This window comes from Ruditapes philippinarum, unplaced genomic scaffold (assembly GCF_026571515.1).
Source record: "Ruditapes philippinarum isolate M1 unplaced genomic scaffold, ASM2657151v2 ctg6577_1_1_1_1, whole genome shotgun sequence".
NCBI lineage: Eukaryota > Metazoa > Mollusca > Bivalvia > Venerida > Veneridae > Ruditapes > Ruditapes philippinarum.
In genome coordinates, this window is record NW_026861897.1 from 1 (window position 1) to 15216 (window position 15216).

Sequence of the window (15216 nt, forward strand, 5' to 3'; positions counted from 1 at the left end):
AAAGGAAGATTTTTTAAAAAAAGAGAGAATGAATTACAATTTTTGAAAAGGTCTCTTGCTATCGGAAGAGAGCTATGCGCAAATTGCATGCCTTCCTTTGTTACTTGTAATTAATTAACAATAATTTCCGTCAATTCCATTATTACTTATGTATTTTACGTGCCGATTTTATTGTATTCATTTTCTTAATAATCGGTGAGAACAGATGAGCTTTATTATTTGAAAATGAACATTAAATTTTTTAAAATTATATTATAAATGGTTAAGCTACAATATATTTTTGCAAGTTGGTTATGCGTTCAGTTTAGTCATTTTATTTTCAGCGCCGCGGAACTTTACCGCTGATTTTGTCGTATTACATTTCTTTATCGCCGATGAGGAAAGGTCTACGGAATGTATTTTCTATATTTGCACTTAAGTATCATTCTTCTCAATTTAAAAACTTTAAATTTTCAAAATCGAGTTACATATGATACAACTACAAATTATTTTGTGAAGAAGGTGTCCGTTTTGCAAAGGTATTTTACGCTGTGCACCGATAAATTTGATACAGATATAGGCAGACATAATCTTTCAACACTATTGAAGAATTTTTCACAATATTGAACATAAAATTTAGGTAGGATTGGAAAAGCTATCAACCTAGTTTCAAAATGTCGATGGTTCTCTGCAGGTGCAACATTTTGCCTGAATAATGCACAAAGGCGCACCTGAGGTCCTCGCCTCCAGTAACGCTAATGTGTAGAGTGAAAGTTTGAAAACAAACCACAAAAAGCAGTCATTACCCAGAACATGCAGAACCACAGTTAACTTAGAACATAGCTAGCCAAAATGAATTCAAGTTAATAGATTTCTACACTTTGTTTTGCGAAAAAAATAGGGATAATATTGAACATACAGGAAAATATGAGAAATTATTTCAGATATTATGATCAATTAGGTAACATGTTCATGTTAAACTGAAAAGTAGCTTCCGCAATGTAAATTTTCAAATTAAATGTTATATTGGGCATGACAAAATGTATTCTAAATAATCACATTGCTATACACCGCAAATGATCTGTTTTTTTTTTATCTAGCGCAAGTGATTATTCCATAAATAGAAATATATTGCCACAATTATCCCTGTTGAAATTAGACTGCCAAAAATACAACTGCGTCGTATCATATTTTATTTTCAACTGCGTCGTATCATTTCGTAAAAATCATTATTTTCTTAGAAAATAAACATCTCTTTTTAATGAAATTTTAGTAAATGATGCAAAATTATATTTCGAAGTTTATGGTGAAACAAATATATAATTTGATTTCAAGGAAAAAACGATAGATAAAGCAATATGAACTGCGTCGTATCCACACATTTTCATAAAAATTCCTGCCCCGCTTCGAGTTGCAAGTTCGCTATAACTTTTGTTTTACAAAATAGTTGTGCAAGCAACATATACCGATAGTGTAGCGTGTTAATACATACATCTGGTTTTCAGTCATTTCCAACAAAAAAAGTTATAAACAAAAACATACGTTTTTCGTTCCAAGATGGCGGCGTTTGTTTACATTTTGTAGGATACGACGCAGTTTTGATTCCCAGCCCTGTCCAGCAGGGTCTTTCAAATAGAAAGACCCTGGTTCCAGGAAGCGGACTCGAAAGTGATTAATATAAGTTGCAAGAACTTGTTTCGCAATCGAGCTCACATAAATATGTTTAAACCATATCGCTAACTTTATATTCTGAAATCCGTAATTACCTAATAACTTACTATTAAGCAAAAAAATAGGCCTTAAAAAATATTGTTATAACTTTTGGTTCGAGCCTTTTGTATGAACATTACAAAATTTGCTTAATATATAATGACGTTAGTTTGTGTTGTATATAATATCACATAATACAACAATACAGTACGACATATACAGTTTCTCTTTTTAAACAGAAACTTATACTAAAAAGTGCTTAAACCTGACAAGTGTATTGGCTTTAATACATGTATATGGAAATAAAAATTGTGAATAAAAATATCCAAAACATAGAGCTATGTTACAGTCTTATAATTGGAAGGTGGATTAAAATGAAAACAACATTTGAGAGGCTACTTTGAACATTACGTTCATGTAAACACAAAATGTCAATTAATATTACAGAGGGTGTTATCATTGATAATGCACTTTTGAATTTGATATCCAAATAAAAAAGTTCATTGCGGATTGAAAATTTGTCTGACAATAAAAATCAATTTAAAAAATGCCCTCTGCACAGGCAGTCATTGTGTGGCTTCCTATTTTTTAACTATTCTATCCGGATAGTATACATGCACATGACCACGCCCACTTTATATATATTTCAATGATACAACATAAGTAAGTTTTCTTTTTAATTTCACCTATCTTTATTTATAGTATCTGTATATGGATGCAACAACAAACCTTCTTCTTAATGAAAATAATTTGTTTTAAAAAAACACACACATTTTGAATAAAAAAAAAATAAAAAAAATGTGGGCGTGAGCATATACATGAATACTATCTAAAAAAGAAAAACCGAAACCCTAAAGAATACCTAAAAGGCCGAGAAGATGCGATTGAAAGTAATACTATATATTTTAACAGTACCGGAAAGTATAATAGTCCGTACTCCGTACGGAATTTATCATAAGCACACGTGTTTCTTCCTTTTCCGGTCGCCATATTTGCTAGTACCAGGTGAAACATGCTTTCCTAATATTTTACGAAATTTGTGATTTTACTATTGCTGATTTGATTAAATTAATAAATATTCATATTTTTCAGGTCAAAAACTTAAAAACCACAACATGCAGAACGAAACAGGAGAGTTTGTGGACATGTATGTCCCAAGAAAATGGTAAGCCGATGTGTTTCTTTTAAAATAAAAAGAAAAAAATATCTTTATACAAGGTTAAGGATTTCTTCACATTAACAGTGTGTCAGAAGAAAAGTTCAACTTTTACGTCCAGGTGTTGCCATATTTAACAGAGGCTCACCAGTTGAAATATTCTTTAAAAATCATGCAGTTTTCTTAAGAATTCACACTACAATAGTTCTTCCCGAAAATCAAGTGGGTAAGACCTGATGTCATTGGAATAGGCTCAGTCGGGTCGGTCTATTTACCCCAAGACTACTCTGGGACAGAATGACGCACATTTTTAGTCCCAGGACTACCCAAAGACACCCCAAGAATCTTAATATGAAAAAGGCAAAGCCTCAAAGCGAGCTCGATGTACTTTTAACGTTAAATAGTATGAAATAATCGCTCATTTTTATTTCAAATGCAGTGACGAGTGCGTGTGACGTCACACGTACTGTGTTAAATATGGCTCCGCCCCTGTCGTTAAATGAATAACGAGTTTTGAAAACGTTGATAAAACTTTGTTTGTTTATTTTATTTCACTCTATAATTTTTCAAGCAAAATAAAGATTAATTTGAAAAAGGCAAAGCCTCAAAGCGAGCTCGATGTAATTTAAACGTGAAATAGTATGAAATAATCGCTCATTTTATTTCAAATGCAGTGACGAGTGCGTGTGACGTGACACGTACTGTGTTAAATATGGCTCCACCCCTGTCGTTAAATCACAGGAACTTGAAATTCTATCACTATTAACGATAATATGCAAAATATACCCCCTATATACTATAAAAAAAACACAAGGAATGAAACGCCTTTTCCCCACCCGAATATAATTTACGCCGAACAAATCAACAAAACAACGGATCAAAATAATCTATCTGGCCATTTCGATAAACAATTCATAAATGCACCAAATACCACCGATAACTTTTTAGCTCACCTGTCACAAAGTGACAGGGTGAGCTTTTGTGATCGCTTTTCGTCCGGCGTCCGTCCGTCCGTCCGTCGTCCGTCCGTAAACTTTTGCTTTAAATGACATCTCCTCATAAACCACTGAGCCAATTTCATCCAAACTTCACAGGAATGTTCCTTTGGTGGTCACCTTTAAAAATTGTTCAAAGAATTTAATTCCATGCAGAACTCTGGTTGCCATGGCAACCGAAAGAAAAATCTTTAAATATCTTCTTTTAAACAACCCTAAGAGCTAGAGCTTAGATATTTGGCATGAAACATCTTCTAATAAGTGTCTACCAAGTTTGTTCAAATAAAAGCCCTGGGGTCAAAATTGGCCCCGCCCCCGGGGGGTCATTGATTTTCCCTATATGCATATAGTAAAAACTTAAAAGATCTTCTTTTAAAGAACTGTAAGAGCTAGAGCTAAGATTTTTGGCATGGAACATCTTCTAGTGAGTGTCTACCAAGCTTGTTCAAATAAAAGCCCTGGGGTCAAAATTGGCCCCGCCCCGGGGGGTCATTGATTTTCCCTATATGCATATAGTAAACACTTAAAAAATCTTCCTTTAAAGAACTGTAAGAGCTAGAGCTTAGATATTTGGCATGAAACATCTTCTAGTGAATGTCTACCAAGTTTGTTCAAATAAAAGCCCTGGGGTCAAAATTGGCCCCGCCCCAGGGGGTCATTGATTTTCCCTATATGCATAAAGTAAAAACTTAAAAAATCTTCTTTTAAAGAACCCAAAGAGCTAGAGCTTAGATATTTGGCATGAAACATCTTCTAGTGAATGTCTACCAAGTTTGTTCAAATAAAAGCCCTGGGGTCAAAATTGGCCCCGCCCTGGGGGGTAATTGATTTTCCCAATATGCATATAGTAAAAACTTAAAAAATCTTCTTTTAAAGAACTGTAAGAGCTAAAGCTTATATATTTGGCATGAAACATCTTCTAGTGAATGTCTACCAAGTTTGTTCAAATAAAAGCCCTGGGGTCAAAATTGGCCCCTCCCCAGGGGTCATTGATTTTCCTTATATGCATATAGTAAAAACTTATAAAATCTTCTTTTAAAGAACCCAAAGAGCTAGAGCTAAGATATTTAGCATGAGACATGTTCTAATGGGTGTCTACCAAGTATGTTCAAATAAAAGCCCTGGGGTCAAAACTGCCCCGCCCCGGGGGTCATTGATTTTCCTTATATACATAGCAAAAACTTAAAAATCTTCTTTGAAAAAACCCAAATAACTAGAGTTTAGATATTAAGCATGAAACATCTTTAAGTAAATATCTACAAAGTTTGTTCAAATAAAAGCCCAGGGGTCAAAACTGGCCCTGCCCGAGGGGTGTCATTGTTTTTTACTCTATGTGTATAGTAAAAACTTAAAAAATCTTCTTTTAAAAAAACCCAATGAGCTAGAACTTAGATGTTTTGCATGAAACATCTTCTTATGGGTGTCTACCAAGTCTGTTCAAATAAACAAATAAAAGCCCTTGGGTAAAAATTGGGCCGGGGGGGGGGGGGGGCTATATACAGGTGAGCGACCTCAGGGCCATCATGGCCCTCTTGTTTAATTTCGTAGCTATATATGAATAATTCAACATTTTCTGATTATTTCCCACGATCTGAGTTTGTCGCCGACTCCATTTCGTGACGTCACTGGATGTTGATTCGAGGAGAATAATATTTATTAATATTATTTTTAACAAGTTCCAAAAATAACAAGTTTGCAAGTAAAATACTGTCAAACTAGAACAAATGACTGATTTATTTCTTACGACAGGGCTGAATTTATTTGATGGGCCATATCAAATAGAGTACTCAATTTTTTGTTAAAAACGAAAGTACTATTTCAAAGATTTACCGTTCTTGTTTGGGGTTTCCCTTTCAAATGTATTTATAAAAGTAATTTGTTAAAATGTTTTACATGAAGATGTTTAAATCTATTTACATAGAATAATTTGTATAAAAGTTTTATACATACCTGTTATTTTTTGGAACTTATTAAAAATAATTATGCCCCCGCCATGTAATGGCCGGGGCATATAGTGTTACCCTGTTCCGTCCTTCCGTCCTTTCGTCATTCCGTCATTCCGTCATTCCGTCCTTCCGTCATTCTGTCATTCCGTCATCATCAGTTTCCGTTCATTATCTTAGTAACGGTTGCACATATTCAACTCAAATTTGGCATATGGATATGTCATGAGAAAATACAGGTCAAGTTCGAATTTGGTCATGGTTCGATGATTCTTGGCAAAGTTATGCCCCTTTTACTTTGAAAATAATATGAAATTTTCAGTTTCCGTTCATTATCTCCCCAACGGTCCAACACATTCAAATCAAATTTGACATATGGATATGTCATGAGAAAATACAGGTCAAGTTTGAATTTGGTCATGGTTCGCTGATTTTTGGCAGAGTTATGCCCCTTTTACTTGAAAATAATATGAAATTTTCAGTTTCCGTTCATTATCTCCCCAACGGTACAACACATTCAAATCAAATTTGACATATGGATATGTCATGAGAAAATACAGGTCAAGTTCGAATTTGGTCATGGTTCGATGATTTTTGGCAGAGTTATGCCCCTTTTACTTTGAAAATAATATGAAATTTTCAGTTTCCGTTCATTATCTCCCCAACGGTACAACACATTCAACTCAAATTTGACATATGGATATGTCATGAGAAAATACAGGTCAAGTTTGAATTTGGTCATGGTTCGATGATTTTTGGCAGAGTTATGCTCCTTTTACTTTGAAAATAATATGAAATTTTCAGTTTCTGTTTATTATCTCCCCAACAGTACAACACATTCAACTCAAATTTCACATATGGATATTTTTTTGGAATGCCCAGGCCAAGTTCGAATTTGGTCATGGTTCAATGATTTTTGGCAGAGTAATGCCCCTTTCACTTTGAAAATAATATGAAATTTACAGTTTCTGTTCATTATCTACCCAACAGTGTTACATATTCAACTCAAATTTGACATATGGATATGTCAAAGGAATGGGCAGGTCAAGTTGGAATTTGGTCATGGTTCGATGATTTTTTGGCAGAGTTATGTCCCTTTCACTTTGAAAATAATATAGATACATCTTTGGAATAAGCAGTTTAAGTTTGAATTTGGTCATGGTTCAATGATTTTGGACAAACTTATCTTTCTTGAATGTTGGAAAAAATTTGAACTTTCAGTTTCAGCACTCATACTTTTGTGGAAATGTATGTAGCCATAATTTTGGCTACAAATATGAAATATGCTATTTTCAAAAGGTTAAGACTGAATAATTTCAGTGCCTTGAACATTGTATGAAAATGGTTTGTGTAAACGTTGAAAAGTTTTAAGGGCTTTGAACTTAAAATGAAAACAATAATTTGTGCAAACAAATTTGGAACTAAATATTATAACATCTGAAATTTTGGCTGCATGCGGGGGCATCCGTGGCATGATGACACATTTCTAGTTTTAATAAATATTATTCTCCTCGATTCAAAATCCAGTGACGTCACGGAATGGAGTCGGCGACAAACTCAGATCGCAGGAAATAATCAGAAAATGTTGAATAATTCCTACACAGCTACGCGATTTTAAAAAGTTATCGGTGGTATTTGATTCATTTATGTATTGTTTATCGAAATGGCCAGATAGAATAATTTGATCCGTTGTTTTGTTGATTTGTTCGGCGTAAATTATGTTCGGGTGGGGAAAAGGCGTTTCATTCCTTGTGTTTTTTTATAGTATATAGGGGGTATATTTGGATATTATAATTAATATTGGTTATTTGATAGAATTTCAAGTTCCTGTGGTTAAATGAATATCGAGTTTTGAAAACGTTGATAAAACTTTGTTTGTTTATTTTATTTCACTCTATAATTTTTCAAGCGAAATAAAGATTATTAAAAGTAAATAAATGTAAAACTTAAAACGTTTGCGACATTAAAATAGCGTACTTGATTTGATTGTTTTGCACGTGCTGTTTGGCGCTACATTGTGACGTCATGTAAACAATACTTTAAACTTATGTACAGCGTTAACGACTGAATAAAAGATATTGGTGTTCGGATTCATTTTCTTAGTTAGACCATTTTCTTTCATTCTAGATAGTTTTCACAACAAAATTCGACAAAAAATTGTTTTTATTTATTAGATTTTTCAAACAAAATGGCGCCATCAATTTTCATTTTACATTTTCCGTTTTAAAACTGTCATTCGATATATTATACACAGCTTCCGTTATTCTGGTTCCCTGTCCAATTATGGTTTCCATAGACGTGCGCGGGTGACCAGTCTACACATCCGTTTTCAGTCAGAATTCCTCAGTTTTTATCGTTATCTTTAAATTCGAAAAGTTGCGATGTGTCCAATTCTATATTTCGGACGAAAGTTTTCAAAACCGTCACTTAGCAGGTACTCGCGTTACCGTAAAGCTCGCTTTGCGAGCAGGCCCTTCGGGCCAGCTCGTCGAGCTCGCTATAAGTATATTGGGAAAGTGTTATTATATACGACAACTAATTATTTACGTGTCATCTTGTTAATTACTGTTTAATATATAAAATATTGTTAATTATGTATGGACTTCTTTCATCACTAAAATATTTATTGATATGCTCTTTAATATAATGAAATAAAAAAATCAATAAGAAATCAATTAAGAAAACCAGTACAAGTCAGCCTGGCCCCATATTGGTCAACCCGGCAAATCAATGTTATTTCTGGTCAACCCGGCCCCATTTTTTCTATTATTTATTTTGCTTTAAAGTGTAAACACTTTTCAAGAAATAAAATATAAGTTAACAACAAAAACAACAACAAAAGTTTTACGATGATATCTTTTATTATTTATTTTATATAAAAACTTTCAATATTAACAAACAAGCAACACATGCATAATTTACTGTTTTTACAATGTCCAATGCATAGTTAAACTTATATATACAATGTTCAATGCATAGTTCTACAATGTTCAACGTATAGTTCTACAATGTTCGTCACACACCCCTACAATGTTCATCACATACAAACACCAATTCACTTGTCTTCTTCTGCCTCTCTTCTACCTAGTATGGGTCTATACATGGTAGACACAATCTTCAATAGGGCAGTTTAGACATAATAATGCTGGTAAATTTACTTGATGTTGTCTTGGGGTAGTCTAGGGGTGTCTTGGGGTAAATAGACTGACAGAGCTCAGTCCATTATATCGGCATTACAGGCTTGTTATAATCATTTTGTTAAAACCCAACGTTTAATGGGTATTGCTTTTAAACATAGGAACATAAAAAAATTAAACAGACTGGTGAAAAGCTTGATCGGGCTTAGCTCAAGGTCTTCAGCATACCCATTAATATACAATGACATGAACGCTGAAAATGGATGCATAGGGAAAGTTCACCAGTAATTGTGCCAGGAATCTGACACACTCCTTATCATTCATAGAGCATGCCATTAGGTAAAAGTGATGCTGAAAAAGCAGTGATTTTTTTCCCCAGTTTTTAAAAAAAAACCTGGCTTTCTCAAGGGGAAAATATAGGGGGATAAATCAGAAAAAGGGGAAACCTGAAATCAAATTCCAACAACTGAAAATTTAATTCAATTTAATTTAACATGCATGGAATTGGTACATAGAAAAGGCTATCTCTATAGGGACAGATTTCTGTCTTCTAGCTGATATAAGTCAGATGCTATTAAGTCATGGTTCTGGTAAGGAAGAGAACGAGGCATTTTAGGGGAAGATATTAGCTTTTTAGGGGAAAATATACCTATTTTTGGCTAGGGAAAACAGCCTTTATTCGGTTGTAAAATACAGTGAAAAAAATCACTGAAAAGATATATATAATCTATTAATAAGCCAAGTATCAACACTTAAAAAACTTAATTGAAACACAAACTACCAGATGAAAATAATCATCGTTTCGCTGCCAAGATGTTTGATCATGTAAGTACGAGATTGACCTCGGGGTTCATTTAATTATGTGTGGACGGTTACAGAAACAATGCCATGTGCTTTTTTTTAACAAAATACTTTTTTCCCAAAACTATAAATTGTGACTTGCTGACTTATATTCTTTTTTTATTTTATTAGTGTAAAATAAAAAAAGTAAATAAAAATGAAAGCTAGTGTATTGAAATCATGTCATGTCAACAAAGATGTTCTAAATATGGTACATGCCAGTACTCAAAGCGATTGAATAATTCCCCCGAACTACGTCATGCGAGGTCTTGCGTGACTCCCAACTTCCCAAGTGTCATGGACGATATGCAATTTTATTTGCAATATTAGTATTTTTAGCTCGACTATTCGAAGAATATGAGAGCTATTGTAGTCGCCCCGGCGTCAGCGTCCGCGTCGGCGTCTGCGTTGGTTAAAGTTTTTTATAAAGTCAAATATCTCAATTATTACTTGAGATATTCAATTGAAACTTACAATACTTATTTATAGTAACAAGGTACATCAGATTCACAAGTTGGATAACTCTGCCTACAATATTGACAGAATTATGCCCCTTTTTTACTTAGAAATTTTGGTTAAAGTTTTTTATAAAGTCAAATATCTCAATTATTGCTTGAGATATTTAATTGAAACTTACAATACTTATTAATAGTAACAAGATACTTCATATTGACAAGTTGGATAACTCTGCCTACAATATTGACAGAATTATGCCCCTTTTTAACTTAGAAATTTTGGTTAAAGTTTTTTGTAAAGTCAAATATCTCAATTATTGCTTGAGATATTCAATTGAAACTTGCAATACTTATTTATAGTAACAAGGTTCATCAGATTGACAAGTTGGATAACTCTGCCTACAATATTGAAAGAATTATGCCCCTTTTGAACTTAGAAATTTTGGTTAAAGTTTTTTTGTAAAGTCAAATATCTCAATTATTGCTTGAGATATTCAATTGAAATTTTAAATACTTTTTTATAGTAACAATGTACATCAGTTTGCAAAATTGCATAACTCTGCCTGCAATATTTGTAGAATTATTTGCCCCTTTGAAACTTAGAAATTTTGGTTAAAGGTTACAGGTCTTCAAAAATATTTACTTCAAACTTTACACATGCACTTAGGGTCATAATCATTTTGGAGGGTCATAATTGTATGTCACTAACCAAGTTCCATAAATCTATCTTGCATTAAGGCTGGTTCATATCCCCTTTTCTACTTAGTCTCTTGGTTAATGTTCACATGCAAGTTTTACATATCTCAATAACTATTAAAGATATTTATTTATAATTTCACATATGCATTTAGGGTCATAATTGTAGGTCACTGACAAAGATCCATTATTCTATCTTGCATTTAGGCTGATTTTTCTTCCCTTTTTCAACTTAGAAATTCATGGTAAAGTTTTGCTTGTAAGCTGTTATCTCAATAACTACTGAAGGGTTTGTGCCTTTTTTGGGACAATTTTATGCATTCATAATAATAAAGCAGTGATTTACTTGATAAAAAATCTTAATAACAAGCTTTTGTACCATTTCTGTCAAATTTATGTATTCATAGGTAATTAGTATTATTTTACTCAATAAAACACCCTTGTGACATTACCTTCCGAATAGTCAAGCCAATACTGTATAATTAGACTGTCTCTAAGGCCAGTATTACATGAATTTATAAAAAAAAATTAGCCCTTTTGTGAACCTAAAAAATTTAACATTATCAAGGCTCTTTTACTATCAAGCACTTAGAATAGTCGAGCGTGCTGTCCTACTGACAGCTCTTGTAATAATTTAAATAGTCTAGAACAATGTTGAAATAATATTTTCATCAGATAATGCACAAGAATAAATTAGGAAAAGGGTATTTGCAAATTTAAACAAGGTTTCACAAACATGTCTTATTCTGGTTAGGTTTCATAACAGGTCTGATACAAAACTTTAATGCCACATAAGACGAAAGAAAAATGTTAAAAAAGTGGCTTATACAGACTAGATAAGGCTTAAGACATAAATTTGTTTTACAAATAAAACCAAAATAATGGTTTTTAGGAAAAGAGGGCCTTTAAAAGATAATGAAAATTGGTATTATAGTGATATTCTACTAGAAATTGCCGACAATTTCAACTATCTAGGCGTAGTTTTTAATTACAATGGGTCTTTTACACTTAATAATCAATACGTAATTGGTAAAGGTTTAAAGGCAATGTCTGTTTTATTAAAGAACATCAATAAATATGAGTATTAACCCATAGCATTGCGTTGCAGCTTTTTGACTCTTTTGTCGGTTCAGTTCTCAGCTATTCTAGTGCTGTTTGGGGATTTTCTAAATCAAAGGATATAGAGCGATTACATCTTAAATTCTGTAAATCTATATTAGGAGTGAAACAAAGTACTTGTACTGCAGCAATCTATAGAGAATTATGTCGTTATCCATTATTTATTAAACGATATGTGCAAATTATTACATACTGGCTTAAAATAATTAATAGCGATAATATCATTTTGAAAACTGCTATGTACTCTTCATTTGAATTACATGAAAACAACAATCAATGTTGGGCTCCTAAAGTACATGGAATATTAAATGAGTACGGGTTCTCTGATGTTTGGAACAACCCATTTCAATACGAAGCCAAATATTTTGTTAAACTTTTTAAACAAAGGATGATTGACTGCTTTTTGCAAAAACTTTCTAGCGATATTTCAAACAGTCCATTGTTAAGTAATATATATGTACATTTGCATAAGTCATTTGAAATGGCAAACTACCTGAAAATTCTCCATAACAGAACTTATAGAAATTGCATAGCAAGATTAAGATTATCGTCACATAAACTTCGGATTGAAATAGGTAGATATGGTGCTAATAGAATACCCCGTGAGAAACGCATATGTCAGCTTTGCGATAGTAATGAAATAGAAGATGAATTCCATTTTATATGTGTTTGTAATAGTTACTCTTATATACGTTCTCTTTACATTAAGCAATACTACTACAGAAGACCAAGTATGTTCAAATTGATTGAATTATTAAGTACTGAAAAGAAGTCTGAATTAATAGGTTTAGGTAAATATTTGTATTATGCTACAAAACATCGAATTGAACTACTAAATGCTCTGTAAATCAATGTATAAATTTGTCTCGTTGTATTTAAATGTGATATTGTTTATTTCTTGAAATTACTTGATAATGTGTCTAGTATGAAACATTGTTAAATGGAATCTTATCACAGCATATAATTTAAGTTTAAAATCCATTTTTATATCTTTAAGAATGTAAACGCTTTATAATAGATAAGCTCACTTTAGTACTAAATGGTGTTAACGTTCATTCTCCAAAAATATGTAAATTGAAAATTTGTGCTACAACTTTGTTCATGTACCATGATATTGTGTTTGATTGTACTATATAAATGTGTGTAATATGACTATGTACTGAATGTATACGTCAATAAATTATCTATCTATCTATCTATCTACCTACCTACCTACCTACCTACCTACCCTACCCACCCACCCACCCACCTCTATCTATCTATCTATAATTGAAATGTTTCTAAAAATTCTTTCTAACTTGCTAATAATGTTTATTAAACATTTATATGTGATAAATTCAAAATAAAAATTTATGGTTATCTTTTATTTTCTTAAGATTATTTTACTTTTTCCCATTATCTGGAAACAAAATATTTTAAGTTCATATAAATTATGTTGTAATGTAAAATTCTATTAAGAAGTGTGTCCAACAACTTTATTTTGCTCAAGATTATTGCGCCAGTACCTTTATTCTATATATTTGGATTCAATATTCTGTTTCAGGCATTTATATTTTGACAATTCTTTGACACTGAACACTAAACTTTTCTCTGAAAACTGAATGAAATTTATGCTGAAAGGTGTTGGCGCAATGAATTTGAGCATTATGCCATAAAGAAGTTATTTAACTTCTTTTGTTTTACACTTTGCATAATTGTGTAACATATTTTTTAAAGGCTAAAAAAATTATGTGTTATAAAAACATGAAAAAGGGGAAATAATTCTCACAAAGTAACAGTATCTGTTTAAATGTCAAATATTATTCTCAATAAACAAAGTTTAAAAGAAAAATCTTTGTTACTTTTCTAGAAATATGATTTTTTATGTCATAAGCCTGATTGGGCTTAATCACCAGCCTGTTAAAAATGTCTAATTATTAATTATACAGGGCTTTTTTTTGACAATTTTGGGAAGCAGCACTGCCCTTAATTTTGGGGGAAAAATTCATAGTATATCTGCAAAAGGGTAGAAAAAACTTTATATAATTTCATTTTAAAAACTTTTTTTCATGAAAAAACTTTCATTGGGGAAGCAGCCCTATTATGGCCCCTTGCTATGGAAGTGCAATGCATTCATATGCCGTCAGATTAAAATGTTATATTGTCCCGCATGTATCTTTTAGAATATATTAATTATGCCAATTAATACTTTTTCAGCTCTGCAAGCAACAGAATTATTGCTGCAAAGGACCATGCCTCAATTCAAGTTAACTTTGCTGATGTAAGTTATCAATACGTTAAACATACTTCTTAATTGATAAATTTTCCTGAAAAGTATAAAATGTAGATGGCCCATTTGTTTACATGAACACTGAAAACCGATTGCAGGTAATTATGAACTAAATAAAATTTATTTTCATTGAAAATGTTGAGAAGGACAACCCTTGTTGCCGTTGATAAATATTTTCGTTCAAAGAGTATCATCGGTTGAATGTGTTTATGTATAAAGTTGATTACAGAGTGCAGACAAATCATTTCATAAAAGAAATGAATAATATATTTATTTTGTAAACCCAGCATTGATCAGACATCATTGTCATTTGGCGGGAGATGCACAGTCCGATATCACTATTATATCTAACCCCAAAATACACCTGAAAACAAGGGTGACCCGTCGCTGATCTGGTTCTTAATTAATAAAAAAAATCCAGTTGCCTTTCAAATTTTTTTAGATAAAAAGACAAGTCCTGGGTTGATATAAATAACAAATTGAACATTAAATTTCACGCAATTACACTTTATATTGGCACCCATGTTTTTCAGAATCCCCCCTATTTTTAGCTCACCTGTCACAAAGTGACAGGGTGAGCTTTTGTGATCGCTTTTCGTCCGGCGTCCGTCCGTCGTCCGGCCGTAAACTTTTGCTTTAAATGACATCTCCTCATAAACCACTGAGCCAATTTCATCCAAACTTCACAGGAATGTTCCTTTGGTGGTCACCTTTAAAAATTGTTCAAAGAATTTAATTCCATGCAGAACTCTGGTTGCCATGGCAACCGAAAGAAAAATCTTAAAATATCTTCTTTTAAACAACCCTAAGAGCTAGAGCTTAGATATTTGGCATGAAACATCTTCTAGTGAGTGTCTACCAAGTTTGTTCAAATAAAAGCCCTGGGGTCAAAATTGGCCCCGCCCCAGGGGGTCATT

The 15216-nt window shown here is 32.5% G+C and overlaps 1 protein-coding gene and 1 long non-coding RNA gene across 2 annotated transcripts in view; both read left to right on the plus strand.

The window, feature by feature from the left end:
* Positions 1–2703: 2703 nt before the first annotated feature.
* The window catches only part of LOC132717295 (small ribosomal subunit protein eS21-like), a 37153-nt gene continuing 24640 nt past the window's right edge, over positions 2704–15216 (plus strand). The window contains exons 1-2 of the mRNA XM_060700726.1: positions 2704–2854; positions 14227–14290. Coding sequence (XP_060556709.1) covers positions 2805–2854; positions 14227–14290 — 114 coding nt within the window. The 5' untranslated portion in view covers positions 2704–2804. The remainder of the gene's footprint in view (positions 2855–14226; positions 14291–15216) is intronic.
* On the plus strand, positions 5842–6911 carry LOC132717294 (uncharacterized). Its single transcript, XR_009623941.1, has 2 exons — positions 5842–6022; positions 6344–6911. It is a non-coding gene; the product is annotated as an uncharacterized LOC132717294 (long non-coding RNA).